Source organism: Bombina bombina, chromosome 2, assembly GCF_027579735.1.
Source record: "Bombina bombina isolate aBomBom1 chromosome 2, aBomBom1.pri, whole genome shotgun sequence".
Taxonomy (NCBI): Eukaryota; Metazoa; Chordata; class Amphibia; order Anura; family Bombinatoridae; genus Bombina; species Bombina bombina.
This window is the reverse complement of record NC_069500.1, coordinates 872,698,008-872,713,877: the sequence shown is the minus strand read 5'-3', so window position 1 is coordinate 872,713,877 and position 15,870 is coordinate 872,698,008. Positions and strand designations below refer to the sequence as shown.

General features: G+C 36.4%; 1 protein-coding gene across 1 annotated transcript; it reads right to left on the bottom strand.

Moving 5' to 3' along the window:
* Window positions 1–2,669: 2,669 nt before the first annotated feature.
* On the bottom strand, window positions 2,670–14,852 carry POMK (protein O-mannose kinase). Its single transcript, XM_053700744.1, is given in 5 exon segments — window positions 2,670–2,900; window positions 2,903–3,382; window positions 3,385–3,556; window positions 5,104–5,411; window positions 14,687–14,852. Coding segments are annotated over 4 exon segments (1,029 nt in total). The 5' UTR covers window positions 5,383–5,411; window positions 14,687–14,852; the 3' UTR covers window positions 2,670–2,802.
* Between the last annotated feature and the right edge of the window lie 1,018 nt (window positions 14,853–15,870).

The window sequence follows — 15,870 nt, the reverse complement described above, 5'->3', positions numbered from 1 at the left end:
GTCTTAGAATGATTCCATTGCGAAACACTAACTTTCCACCAGGAACAGACTCCTCTCCTTTACCCATGTGGGCCTCCAGAGGACTGAGCTCTGTTGGAGACGCTGTAGACCTGTCTAGAAAATGCATTAAAGCTTTCACCGATCTTCAAACTCAATTTGGGCTACCACGAGCCCACTTTTATGCATACCTACAACTGAGACACTTTATATAGACCATCTGATAAGAGGGGACCCCCAATTCTGGGAGCCTCATGCATTTATCAGAACTGTGTCCTCATTAAATTAGGCAACTTTTCCATTTCGGAAATGTACAGAAACGCTCCTAAGCTCCATTGAATCTAAAAACATTAACTTTGTTGGCTGATAAATGGAGTGGGAGTGTGGAAAGGGAAGACCTCACGGAATTAATCCAGCAGAGTGTGATGTGGCGCTCCGGAGAGCGACTTTATCCATGTCCCTGAGGAATCTCAGTTTAGATTACTACACAGGGATTACATTATCCCTCAAAGATTGACCAAGTGGAGACCCGGGGGTAGTGAATGAATGTAGCAAGTGCAAATTGGCTAACCCAGACTTTCTTCAACTTCTTTATACACATGCCCAAAAGATCAGACAGTTCTGGGGCAAGGTTTGCCTTTTGGATTACGAGCGCCATTAAGCTTGGAGGTTCAACTAGAAATAGAACAAATTTGCTTCTTGGAATGGCGCGATCTCTGTTTCAGAGATACTCTCTTATTGAATACCATATTTTAATTGCTAGGATGACCATCTTGAGATGTCTGGGGCAGAGAGTACTCTAGCCCCACCGTCAATGCATTCAAACACCGATTACACAAACAATTGCTCATTGAACAGCTAGACACTAAACTGGATACTACTAGGAGACTTAAACAGTTTAACTTAAATGGCGACGATACATCGAATCATTGAGCTTGGACTCCCAGAGACTAATTTTAAGCCCCTTTGCACATACGGAATATATGCTGACAGCATCCCTAAGAGGCGAGTGGGGATTCTTGTACCATCACGTGATAATGGGGGGTGGAGAGAGGGAAAACATGACCATATAAACGCTTATATGTGACTCTAAGACCCTATCCACTACAGCCTTCACCCCCTTCCCTTTTTTTTTTTTTTTTTTTTTTTTTTTTTTATTATTTCATAGAGCAGGTACTATGACTATTACAAGTCTTGCCAAGAACCCAACAGATAACTTACCACACGAAGGTGTCACAGTTAATTAATGGATGTATAGAAGTTCAGTTAAATTAATAATGTTCCCCAAATAGGGGAGGAGGAAAAGAGGGACAAGTAAAAGATGGATTATGATATAATTTAAACTGTTGTTTTTGCTGTTTATTGAAGGCATACATGTATCAGATGAATATTCCTTTTGTCAACTCCAGACCTGCGAGTCTGAATTGTATAAGTTTACATGTACTTGTATCCTTTTTCTTGTTCTCAATAAAAATAGTATTTTAAAAAAAATAAAAATAATCTCCATGGTAGAAGACCACACTTCTAAAAGAGAGAAACACAAAAAAGTTTGCCAAAATGCATGTTAAAAAGCCACAGTCCTTCTGGAGAATGTACTTTGGACAGACTAAACAAAAGTTGAGCTTTTTGGCAAATCACAATTCCATGTTTACAGAAGGAAAAAAGAAGCTTTCAAAGAAAAGAATCCTATCACTACCATGAAACATAGAGGAGGCTCAGTGAGGTTTTAGGGTTTCTTTGCTGCCTCTGGCACTGGATATCTAGAATCTGTGCAAGAGCACTCTGAAGAAAAACCATACTGCCCAGTGTCAGAAAGCTGTGTTTAAGTCACAGCTCATGGGTCCTCCAGCAGGATAATGATCCAAAACATACTCAGTATCTACAGTATTTTATAACTTATTAGCATTTATGAAATTGTGCTGATTTCTCATAATTATCACTGTAATTTTGCACTTTAATGTATTGTTTGAAGACATGCTTGATGTATGTTTTTACTGCATATATTGACTTCTTATAGGGTTACTATGGTGATCACCATATAGTTTTTACTATGTCACTTCCGGGGGGAGGGGTTATAGGCCTATAAAGGAACAAACACCCATATTGTTCACTTTTGTTTGGTCTGATGAAGGGGGAACGGTTTGATCCCCAAAACATCACAATAAACCACGTTTATTATTTAAAGCCCGAGTAAGTGCGGATCTACTCTTTACTATTGATACCACTGCTCCTGACACCCTGGCTATTTGCTGATGAAGTGAGAGTGCTTATCCCACAACTACTATGTGTGTGTGTATGTATGTATATTATATATATATATTATATATATATATTATATATATATATATATATATTATATATATATATACACACACACATACACACACATATATACATATGTGTGTGTGTGAGATTTATATATATATATATATACATACATATACATATATATATAGTATATATAATATATATATATATATATATATATACATACATACACACACACACACATATATATATTACACACACACTTTGAAAGCACTGATTGCAATACTCACTAAATACACAGTTTTACCATTTGTTTTCAAACAGTGTAACTTCCTCTTGATCTAAGATTTTATCGCATTACCATAGCTTTGAACAGAACAAACATTGTTACTGGCGACCCCCATGTATTTATTTTTGGAAACAGGGAAATGGGGCACTTTAAAATAAAAAAGATACAGACTTGTTAATAGAAAATATATAGTAAATGTGTTACTATATATTATGTACAGAATCATCATTTCAGAGATCTGTTTTGTTTCAGATACAGACATCTCTTTCATAAGTAATGACAAGGACCCTTCTGTAAGTATCCAGCACTGTCTGAGCAGATGGCCTCTCTAACGCTTTATTTTTAAGCACTCAGAGTGGATATCAAACAAATGAAACCTGACAATGTCACTGCCTTCAACGTGACCAAGCAAGTAATCTGTCACCGCTGGGATCTTCCAGATGTCAGTCTTCTCATCATACGGAGGCATGAGATCATCTATAAACTCAACCTCAGGCCCATGGGGCCACAACTGCTCAGGAGCAACAAAGTCCCCTGTAATTTCTCTTTGGCCACATTTGACCAAAACACCTTTGTCTCTGTCTACTAAAGGCAAAGCATCAAGATCATTGGCCACCACATGGAAGTCGCTTGTCAGCAGATACTGAGACAGAACCTTGTCTAGATCGTTGGAATCACACATGACCAGTGTACCAAGAGGGCTATTGTGCAGATAGTTGATAATGCCCACATAGTCTATGGCAAGTCTCAGCCGATTCTGCCAAGTGTTTAAACTCTCGTATTTAGGGAGGTTAAAGGTTTTATCCAAGTTCCTCAGGGAGCCAAGTGGTGGTATTCAGTCAATATGGTGAATGTTTCTTCACAGTACCCTACAAGGGTTACTATGTGTCGGCTCTGCAGGGTCTGTAGCATCCTTAACCCGTGAAAAAAGTCATCCTGAAGATCTGACACTGTGAGCTCAGAAAGAGCAACTTTCATCCCATTCCATTCAGACAAAAACACCTGCAAAACAATGTGAAGCAAGAAAAAGGAGGTTAAATTGCAGGTTTTTGGCATTAGTCATTAAATATGGCAACTTTGAGGACTTAAAATTAAAGGGACAGTCTACTCCAGAATTCGTATTGTTAAAAAAAAATAAAAAAAAATAGTAATCCCCTTTATTACCCCATTCCCCAAGTTTTGCATAACCAACATCATTATATAAATATACTTTTTACCTCTGTGATTACCTTGTATCTAAGACTTTGCAGACTGCCCCCTTATTTCAGTTCTTTTGACAGACTTGCATTTTACTCAATCAGCGCTGACTCCTAAGTAACTCCCCTGGAGTGAGCACAATGGTATCTATGTGGCACACATGAACTAGTGTTGTCTAGCTGTAAAAACAAACTGTCAAAATGCACTGTGATAAGAGGCGGCCTTCAAGGGCTTAGCTAGGTTTAGCTTTTGGCAAAGAATACCAAGAGAACAAAGCAAATGCAATGATAAAAGTAAATTGAAAAGTTGTTTAAAATTGCATGCCCTATCTGAAGCATGAAAGTTTAATTTTCACTAGACCGTCCCTTTTAACTTTAAAGTAATTTATGTCTTTGTTTTATCAAAAACATTTTTTGGGGAGTATTTTACTGTAAGTTGTATTTTTTTATGCTTTAGTATAAAAACATCTTTCATTTAAAAAAAGAACAAAAAAAAGGAAGGAAGTGTTTATGCTTGTCTGCCATTTTCACTAATACAGCAGAAGGAGTTTTGTTTATCAACCAGTTAGCTTCTATCCCATGGAGAAATCAGCACTCCATTTCAAACTTACATTTTTTTTAACGTATCTTTTTTTTCAAAGCAGAAATATTTGGACATGTTTAATAAGTGTTCTTTTATATAATGGATAGAATTTGTTAATGTTTAATAAAGCTTTATTTACTAAATTATAAGAAGACAGGAATTCCGTTATGAGGTAAAATGATTGAATATACTGTATATTATCCGCCTAACATTACAATTATTCATGTAATTATTAGCTAATATTCTGAAGATATTAGGTATACTTAAAAAAAATAATCAAAAAATACACCCAACTGCCGCTCCAGACATAACATTATTTGTTTAGTCCCCCTTTGTAAATGTGTCATGTAAATGTGTCTAAGTAGGCTTTCCAATTCCACTAAGTTTCTATAAAGTAATGGGCACCCCATGTTGAAACCTTTGTTTCACTCTTATCGAATCTCTTTTACTGAGGACAATTAGGGACAAATATAAAACAGCTAAGGTATAAAACTATGCAAACACGGTTAGCTAGTAGATAATTGTATATTCCTCAGCCATTGTCTGCACAGTTCAGTGTTTGGACACTGTTTTATAGGTTCTAAAATGGCGGCACCCATTACTTTATAAAATCTAAAACTTTAAACTTATTTCTTCAATATTTAATTTAAGTTTTAATACATCTGTATACTATTATCAGGCTAATCTTTGCTTAGAATAAATCTTTATATCTAGAATGTATTTACCGTTTAATTTCCTATTAATAATACACAACCTTTGCAAGAACAAACCTTCTTAACTGCTCCTTCACCCACAAGTTTCAGCTTCCGAACTTCATTCTTAATAGCATCACAAAACAGCCACGGGGAGCAATTTTTCATCTGCCCCATCTTGAAGTGGGCCCTGGGGACAAATACTGGGTTCTTCATGGCTGTATCTAGATAAAAGGGTAGATTTTGTCCAGGTGAACAAAAAGAATGAAGTTGTATGAACAACACAGTGACGATGAGCAGTATTAACAGTAGCACAAGGCAATTCCAACTCGTTTTTCCTTGACGTTTTCGTTCCATTATGTAAGGCTTGTATCGTGCGTGACATCCTAAAACATAGACATTTGGCGTTAAATGGATAGTAAGGTCCAAATTAAACTTTCATGATTCAGATAGGACATGTAATTTTGAACAACTTTCTAATTTAATTTTATCATCAAATTTGCTTTTCTTAGTTTAAAGCTAAACCTAGGTAGGCTCATATGCTAATTTCTAAGCCCTTGAAGGCCGCCTCTCATCTGAATGCATTTGACATTTTTCACAGCTAGAGGGCGTTAGTTTGTGTTTCACATAGATAACACTGTACTCACGCACGTGAAGTTATTTAAGAGTTACAACTAATTGCCTGAAATGCAAGTCTGTCAAAAGATCTGAGATAAGGAGGCAGTCTGCAGAAGCTTAGATACAAGATAATCACAGAGGTAAAAAGGATATTTCTATAACAGTGTTGGTTATGCAACACTGAGAAATGGTAAATAAAGGGATTATCTATCTTTTGAATACATTGTTTGATGTTTACTTTCCCTTTAACTCAAAGCTAGAGCTATATACATGTAATAAGTTTGTATCAATTGATGTCCGGTCAGCACGCCAACTTAGCGCAAACATATCAAACTATACTCATTTATGAAACCAGAAGGAAATTAGGGCTTGCTACACAAAATACCCAGAGCTTTTCTGCAATGAGATTTTTTTAGTGAAAATTGTTTTGCAGCTCATTTTGAACTGAAACTCAGTTTTAAATTAAACAGTTATACTAAAAACATCAGCTCAACTGTGATGTGTTTATTAATTGGAGAATAAAGCAATTTTACAAGTTTTATAATATATTGCAGTAGTTGAAAATTGTATTACAAATTAGCTGCAGGGAAAATAACAGAAATTTTGTTCCAATTTTAAAATGTCTCTTGAATAAATTAGTTTCCTTTGTTCTTGGTCTAATATCACATAAGGTAAAAATGTAGTAATAAAAAGGCTAATAGCTCTCAAGAATGTCTTTACATTCAGGAGTCACAGAAAAAAAACTAGGTGGCGGGGTTTAATAAAATCCATGAGCGACAGTCACCAATCAGTACGCTGTTACATATACTGTTTACTTCAAACAATGCTTTGCTCTGGCTGCACTGTGTTGAGAAAAACATACAATGTAACCAGAGTGCAGCAAAAGCAAGAGCAAAGCAAAAGTGCTAACAGTTCCTGCATGTGTCCCATTCTTTCTGTAAAGATATCTCAGATTTCAGCAAGTTCTGCCTCTGGGCACAGGAAGACATTTTTATGCCAGTTAAAAAGGGATAGAGGAGACAAAATTAAACTTTTGTTAGCAAATTAATTTTGTTCCCTGGTTATCATTTGTTGAAAATCATACCTAGGTACTACTGCTGAGCACTACTCTTCAAAGATAAAGCAAATTTGATCATAGAAGTAAACTGGAAAGTTATTTAAAATTGTATGCTATGTAGGAATCATGAAAGATTAATTTTTAGTTTACTTTCCATTTAAGAAGTAGTCTTGACTGGATTGTACATTCAGAGTGCCAACGACGAGCCGTCGCAGAGTTTCCCACTCTGGTGCCAACAACGGCTCAGAGCCGTCGCTAGCACTCTCCCACCTTGAGGGAGATCTGGGGGCTCCCACCCGCTCCTAACCCCGGCGATCGGGCCTGCATAGTGACAGGCATCGCCGGGGGCTTCACATTATGCGCAGTGACGTCACTGCGCAACTTTATTTATACTTAACAATGTTAATAGGAGCAGGGGGCTGTATCTCAGGCATCTAAGCAGCTACAGACCCACCGTTGGAAAGGTAATCGCCTAACCTTTCCAACAGTGTAACTCTTGGGGATCTGGGGGGGGAAAAAAGTTACAATTTTTTTTCCAAAAACTTAAAAAAGCATAGCACCCAGGAAGTGCTTAGCACTGAAAGGGTTAAAGGGATACCAAAACCAATGTTTTTCTTCATGATTCAGATAGAGCATGCAATTTTAAGCAACTTTCTAATTTACTCCTATTCTCAATTTTTCTTTGTTCTCTTGCTATCGTTATTTAAAAAGCAGGAATGTAAAGCTTAGGAGCACGCTTCAAACTACAGTCTACACAGTGATTGCTTCGAACAGTAAAAAGTCTTAACAACTAGTCGAAATTGAACACAATTAAGGGAAATTATATATATATATATATATATATATATATATATATATATATATATATATATATATATATATATATATATATATATATATATACACATACACATATACATATATATTTATACACACACACATACTTAATAGGGTTTTTAAGTAGTTCTGTTTTCATATTGTGCAGTTTTGCAGATCAATTAAGTGACATAAAAGTTAAAAAAGTAAATATTCTAATTAGTTAGACCATTTTATTATTGCTCTACTGGATGCATATAACCAAGTATGTGTTTAACCCCTGCCAATGTCAGCTCCAGAGCAGGAATTGCATTACTGGGAGCTAGCTGAACACATCTAGTGATCCAATGACAAGAGACATGTGTGTGTTGCTACCAAATAGCTCCAGTAGTGCATTGTTTCTATTGGACATAGCAAGATAAGATTTTTCAACAAAGGATACAAATAGAACAAAGTAAATCGTATAACAGAAGTAAACTGAAAAGGCTATTAAAAATGCATGCCCTATCTGAATTCTGAAAGTTTAATTGCTGGGGAAAATATAGCTCTTCTTAAAGGGATATGAAATACAACATGTTTCTTTCATGATTCAGATAGAGCATACCATTTTAAACAACTTTCCAATTTACTTAACTTAGTAATTTGCTTCATTCCTTTGGTATTCTTTGTTGAAAGAGCAGCATTGCATTATGGGAGCTAGCTTGAACACACTGAGCGAATCAATGACAAGAGGCATATATATGTGCAGCCACCAATAAACAGCTAACTCTCAGTAATGCATTGCTCCTCCTGAGCTTACCTATTTATTATTTCCTACAAAGGATACCAAGAGAACAAAGCAAAAAGATAATAAAAGTAAATGAGAAAATTGTTTAAAATGGTATGCTCTGTTTTAAAATCTGCCATCAGACCTCCTAACCGGCCACATTTTGAGGATATCTGAACTAGAGCACAGGTGAAATAATCAGCTGATTAGTAAACCTGGTTATTTTACCTGTTCTCATGCAAGGTAATCCTGAAAATCTGGCCTGTTGGGGAGGTCTGAGGACAGGTTTGAAAACCAGCACTATCTGAATCATGAAAGAAAATTGATAGTTTCATGTCCCTTTAAGTGGCTATAAGCTTGTGTGCTTGTGACAGTTTATTGGTGGTGAAATCACTGAATATGAACATATTGAGGAGCTGTAAAGCGTAAGAGAGCAAGAAGTAAGGCTGCCATGATTTTGTGTCAGTTAAAGGGACAGGTATGACTTTCAAATGACAATTGATTGGCAGATTTGCAATAAACTGACATATAAAATGTGAGTGTGGAAATGTTTTGAATACTTTAACGTCTTGTTTGCTGCAATTGTTTTTCTAATAGCCAAACTCCACCTACCAGTTGCTTTATTTTGAGGTGCCAATCAGGACTTACTGAAGTAGACACAGCTAGTTACGGCCATTTTGTTAGCAAAATGGTCATTGTTTTGTAGTTTATAATCTTATATCTGTTGAAGCCAATAAGGGACAGATATCTGGTAGGGTAAAGTTTGTGAAGCTTGTAATGTGCAGTTTCAATTTCTTTGCACTGGAAAAACCAAACATCATTGTAGTGTTAAAATGACATGGTCTAATCTGTTGGGGAATGTAGCGATGCTGTAATGATATGTGTCTAACCCCTGCAAAGGTGAGGTCCAACTCACTGGGTCATAGGACTAGCACTGCTAATTGGATCAGTGCCAATTTCCGCATGGGACCAGCAGTGCTCTGAGGGTCCCAAGCGGGACTTTAACTATTATTATACTTTATTTATGAAGTGCCATCATATTCCGCAGTGCTGTCCATGGATACTATATGGTTAAACACACATCATTACAGTGTTGTTAGTGTTACAATGACATGCTCTTCATAGACTGCAATTTTAACAATATAAAAGCCCTTTACGTTACTTTAAAAGAGGCCTAACTAAATAAAGTATATTGCATAGCTCTATTACTATGCAGGGGTTGACAAATATGTTTAATATTTTGGAGCCAGTAAGAATATTTGGTAGCCAGACATACTTTTAGGAGCCAGACAGTGGTATCTGTATATAGATCTATGGAGAATAACCCAAAAAGTTAGTAGCCAGGGCAAAAATTCTAGGAGCCAGTGGCTCCCAGGTTCCTGGGTTTGTCGAGCCCTGTTACTATGTATAATTAAACATTTTATATTAGAATCTCAAGGTATGCCTTTAAATTACAGGAGAAGGGAAATAAATAATACAAGTTGTTTTTACTACACAAACATTTTATATTACAATCTACCTGTCCCTTTATGCTAAACTTTCACAAGTCTCAAGTCAGGTCTCCTAAAATATAATTTCTGTTGCACAAGCAGCTTGTCAGGCCTTGTTCTACTGACTGCGCAAAGTAGAGAGTCAGTGTTAGCTGTGTCGGTATCCTAGGGTGCCCTACTACTGGTCTGGTGTACAGGAAGAATTTTGAACTGTGTGCTGTTTCAGAAGCAGGGTGCACTAAGGATACTGTTTTTTTTTTTTTGCCATGATAGCACTAAATATAATATAGTCTGAATGATCTGCGCTGAAGATAGTGCGATTTGTAATTCCGATGGAAGAAGTGGTCCTACGGCAGAAAGTTTTAAAAGGCCTGTGAATGTGCTATTTAAATCGTGGTTATTGATGAGCCACAACTCCTGGGGGGCCTAACATTAGACGCATCCTCATACTACTAGCGACCACACAGCTTAACCTGCCGGAACAAGTAAGAAGTACAAAAATCCCCCCAGTGCAGAGACAATGTGTATGCAGACCCGCAATACAAGTTAGCTACCGTCCTTACCCAACTACAGTGCAGGCTTCATAAGGCCTAAATCCTACATCCACCTCAAAGCCCCAAGCAGGAACTTTTCAGCTTTAATAGGCTGCAAGCTTTCACAGAAGCACATCCCATATATACCCTCATTCCTGGAGAAAATAACAGCTAATAATATATTCTCCAAGTCTGTGAAATCCAAAGTTAATTTATGCTTTGACTCCAGACCTCCTACTGCACCTGCAGATTGAATTAACAGAAATATTACCCATTTAAACATGGATTAAACATAAGGCCATACTCGACTGTCTGCCACTCAGAGTTACTGTCATTAATCACTGAACTGTATAATCCACCGGCTATTGGAGTGTTTACAAGTGCCTGACTGGTCATCCTTAGGGTGTGCACACTTACACATTTTCTCCCCTATACCTCCACACGTTAGGAGCAAAATGTCACATTCCACTAAAAAGAAAAGCAGACCACAATTCCCATCTAAAAATGATGGTGAGGGACCATATTAACCCTATCACCTCTGACCTGCTAACTCACCCTGAAAACCCAGATTCTCCTAGATCTGAGTCTGCTGACTTTGCATCATCCGCTATGCAGGACATTCAACTATCTCCCATTGCGGCAGTTACTCCTGCCTTTATACTTGACTCACTGAAGTCTCTCCTAGATGCCTACCACGCATCATTCTCAGTCATTTTGTATATCAATATTTGCCGTACTAAAACGCCCCAACACATTAGAGCGATATAGTATTACATTACTAGGACCATTTATGTATAAAAAGCACTTAGAACAGTCCCAAATCCCAAATGTGTGCTAAATAATGAGGATTACAAAAAACTTACTACAAACGAAACACTGCATCTACAATTGATAGAGCACATATTGTGACAAAGATCCCCCTGCACTATCTACTCTGCACCTGAAGATACCAGCCAGCTCCTACTAGTACAGAAGTGTACTTGGGCCAATTGTGAGTACCCATTTGGCTTTTTTTCTTTGATTTCACATATATGGATATATTGATGCACACATGAGGCGCCCCTCTTGTTCTTTATTATTATCTAACATCTGACATATGTTGGCTCCGCCCCTCCTCATAATATGTTTTTGCTGTACAATTAGGTCTTATCAAGGATAATCCATAGAAACTTCTTCAGGTCTTAATATAGCCTTTGGCAATTACGTGTTGAGTTTTTGTAAGTCATTTTGTATATCAATATTTGCCGTACTAAAACGCCCCAACACATTAGAGCAATAAAGTATTACATTACTAGGACCATTTAACCCTCTCACTGCCATAATGATCTAAAATTAACTGAAAAGATGCTGCTAGACATTTTAAGAAAGTAGATGGCTAAATCAAGTGACATTAAAGGAATATGAAACTCAAAATAGTCTTTTCTGTGATTCAGACAGAGCATACCGTTTTAACATTTTTTTCTAATTTACTTCAATTATCAATGATGCTTAAAGTGAATGTAAATTTTCACGAATGAAAGCCCTGTTTTTAAAAATAGCGGCTTCCCCCCCAGAGCAAACATTGCCTGAGGCCACGCCGTGATTGGAGGAAGCCGGATTCGTAATTTCTGAAGTAAGAAGACAGGACCTGGGGGCGGGGGAATCACTGCTCCCGTGTTCCAAGCTTGCAAGGAATAAAAGGTAAGTATTTTTAAAAAATGGCTGCAATGTAAACTTTCATGAATGAAAGTGCCCCTGTTTTTAATAGTATTTTCAAAAACAAGGCTTTCATTCGTGAAAATGTACATTCACTTTAATTCCCATGGTATTCTTTGTTGAAGAGATACCTAGGTATTACTCTTGAGCACTACATGGCAGGGAAAAGTGCTGCCATCTAGTTCTCATGAAAAGGAATAACATTTTTGCAAAACTGCTGCCAGACACGTGCACGCTCCTGAGCTTTTTGCAACAAAAAGATACCAAGATAATTAAAGGGACAGTCTAGTCCAAACCAAGCTTTCATTATTCAGATAGAAGTAAATTGGAAAAATGCATGCCCTATCACCAATTTTGGTTTGTTCTCTTGGTATTCTTAGTTGAAAGCTAAATCTAGGAGGTTCATATGCTAATTTCTAAACCCTTGAAAGCTGCCTCTTAGCTCAGGGCATTTTGATAGTTTTTAACCACTAGAGGGTGTTAGTTCATGTGTTTCATAGAGATAACACTGTGTTCACGCACGTGGAGTTCCTATGAGCCAGCACTGATTGGCTAAAATGCAAGTCTGTCAAAAGAACTGAAATAAGGGGCAGTTTGCAGAGGATTAGATACAAGGTAATCACAGAGGTAAAACGTGTATTATTATAACTGTGTTGGTTATGCAAAACTAGGGAATGGGTAATAAAGGGATTATCTATCTTTTAAAACAATAAATATTCTGGTGTAGACTGTCCCTTTAAGAAAATTTGACGATAGAAGTAAACAACAAAGTTGTTTAAAACTGCATGCTCTACCTGAATCAAGAAAGAAAAACCTTGGGTTTCCTGTCCATTTAAAAAGAATTCATAGAGCTTTGGAAGTTGCTGTAATGCATAAGAGCACTTTATTATTGCACTACCGCTTGCTTAAGTGTTTAACCAATGCAGAGGGGTTTAAACACATGTTTAAAGTCAGCCCTCTGCAGCAATGCACTACTGACTACAAATGTAACACAGCCGGTGATCGGTGTCTATGCCCATTTAATGCCCATAATTAAATCAGCAACCATGTTCAGCTCCAAAGCTGACTTTAAAAAGGAACATGACAATCAAGATGGTTACCATTTAAAAAGGAATGTTTGAAAATGCATTATAGTTTTTTAGAATAGATATTCCTGTCCTAAATAATATCAGATTTTTCTGAGTGAGTTCTCCCTATCAGCCAATAAGTATTAGAGTCCTGGGACTCAGGTACACAATTATGCACCTCCTGTTGGTTTCACTTTAAATGTAAACAGCTTTTGTTTAAATATATATATATATATATATATATATATATATATATATATATATATATATATATATATATATATACAGGCAGTCCTCGGGTTACAGACATCCGACTTAAGTACAACTCGTACTTACATACAGAGAAAATAGAGCTTTATCGACAATCCTTCTTTCCAGGATAATCCAAAATACTGAAAATCCAATTGTCACAAGGACAGAAAGTGATGTGAAATTTTCTGAACAGGGGCACAGATAGCAAACAAACTTTATCCTATGCTATCCAAAACCAAAAAAAAATGTTTGGCTAGAGTTTCACCTAAAAAAAGTGCCTGTTCCAACTTACATACAAATTCAACTTAAAGGGACAGTTTACTCAAATTTTTTCTCCCCTTTAATTTGTTCCCAATAATCCACTTTACCTGCTGGAGTGTATTAAATTGTTTACAAGTAGCTCCTTTACCCTTATATTGGCATTTGAAATTGTTAATTTAGCATGTGGTATCCCCACCTATTCTGAAAGTTTGTGGCCGCGCGTTCCAGCTATAGATAAGCTTTGTAAACACAGCCAGCAGAAGAAATTACACTCCCAGTGTGATAAAGCAGAAATAAGGTAATAAAATTTTGATTTTCCATTGTTCTCTCAAAGTATTGGTGATTGTTTTATGTACAGATATAAGATAAAGAAGCAGGTATATGTGCACAATGTGATTCAGTAATGAGATCTGATTATACCTACAAGCTCAACCTATTTTATTAGGCTGTGGCTTCAAAACACAAAATCAGAGCTTTAATATACAGAAATAAACCTTAAAAAGCTAATTGTCATACATTTTTTACTCTGCAGTAAACACATTAAGGGAAAAACTATTTTACAGTATACTGTCCCTTTAAGAACAAACCTAAAGTCCCTATCTTGTACGTAACCCGGGGACTGACTGTATGTATATATATATATATATATATATATATATATATATATATATATATATATATATATATATATATATACACACACACACACACATACATATATACACACAATATATAAAATATAATTTATTTCTAAATCATTTTACTAATGCCCTCAATATAAAACTGAATACCATGTCCCTTTATCTCCTGCAAGTTTAATTAACCACATTGGTATACAAAAGTAGAAAAAAAAGAAAATCCACTAACACATTAGCACATTACCAGATCCCAGTCTTGCTACCTAAGGCCATATATGCTTAACTAGTGTTCCCAGCAAATATATTGTTCCATTCCCATTGTAAAAATAAAGCTAAAATATATTTCAGGATATAACATGCTAAAGACAATTCCCTGATTTCTAATAATTCTGCAGGTTTGCATATGCACACAGCTGTCAACATGATTAATCTGCACAGCCTATTATGTAATTTATTAATGTAACTTACCTATGATGCTTCACCTTTCCATCCTTTGTATCAAACAGAGAAACCTGGTTCCTTAGATTTTTATTACAAGATTATCTGCCTCCTCTATCTTCCAGCTCCATGCTTTGTGTGATTCAGTTCTCACTACTCTTCCTGTATAAAAACAACAACATCCTGTGTGTGTCCAAAGCTAAACAGAAAACTCTAGCGCCCTCTGCTGCATAGGAGAAGCTTTCTTTCTTGTTCCATAGTTTGGAAATCAATGCTAGTCAGTGTTTCTCAGCCTTTTATGTAGCAAGTAACCCTACTTGCATATATATTTGCCCTTAGAAGTATCCCAGCTGCAGCATGTAAATATTATTAGGTTAAAATAAAAAGAGGCAATTATGCATATTCTGGAATGTGACAAATTGGTATCAGATACATTTTTCTGTATACACCACTTTTCATATAACTGCATGTAATAGACACTACTATAAAGAAGTATATGCACAGATACTGATCTAAAAATCCAGTATAAAACTGTTTAAAAACTTACTTAGAAGCTCACAGCTTAGCTCTGTTGAAAAGGTAGCTGGAACACCCACTGAAAGTGGGAAATAACAGACACTCCCCCCTTCTTCTGCATATGAAAAGACTCTTTACACAAACAGGAGTAAGCTGGAGTAGTTATACATCGGTATTCTCCTAAAACTTTGGGGCTTGGTTAGGAGTCTGCAAATAAGAGCAATGTTATTTAAAAATAAGCAAAACTATACATTTAACCCTTTCGTGCCAGGGTTAACGTGTCTACATCGGAACAAACGTTCCGATGTAAACAAATTGAACTCTCGCGATCGTGCACGTGATCACGAGATTTCAATTATGGGATGGGGGCAGGCAGGCCCTCCAGACCGCGATCCAATCAGGGAAGCGCCAGTGGCTTCAAGAAAGCCAATCGGTTAGGAAGTTGTATTTCGTCCTTTGGCGTTAAAGCCCAGCAAAATTCAGACGGAATACAACGTCCTAACGGCATTAAAAGGTTAAAAAAACAACTTTATGGGCTATATAAATAGATCATCTACAAAACATTTATGCAAAGAAAAAAACAAGTGTATAATGTCCCTTTAAGGAATTTATTTTAAATTCCAGTTTTACTGAATGCAAATACAGCAAATCTTTGCAAAAGTTAAAGTAACAAATAATAAAGAAATCAATTTAGAGAA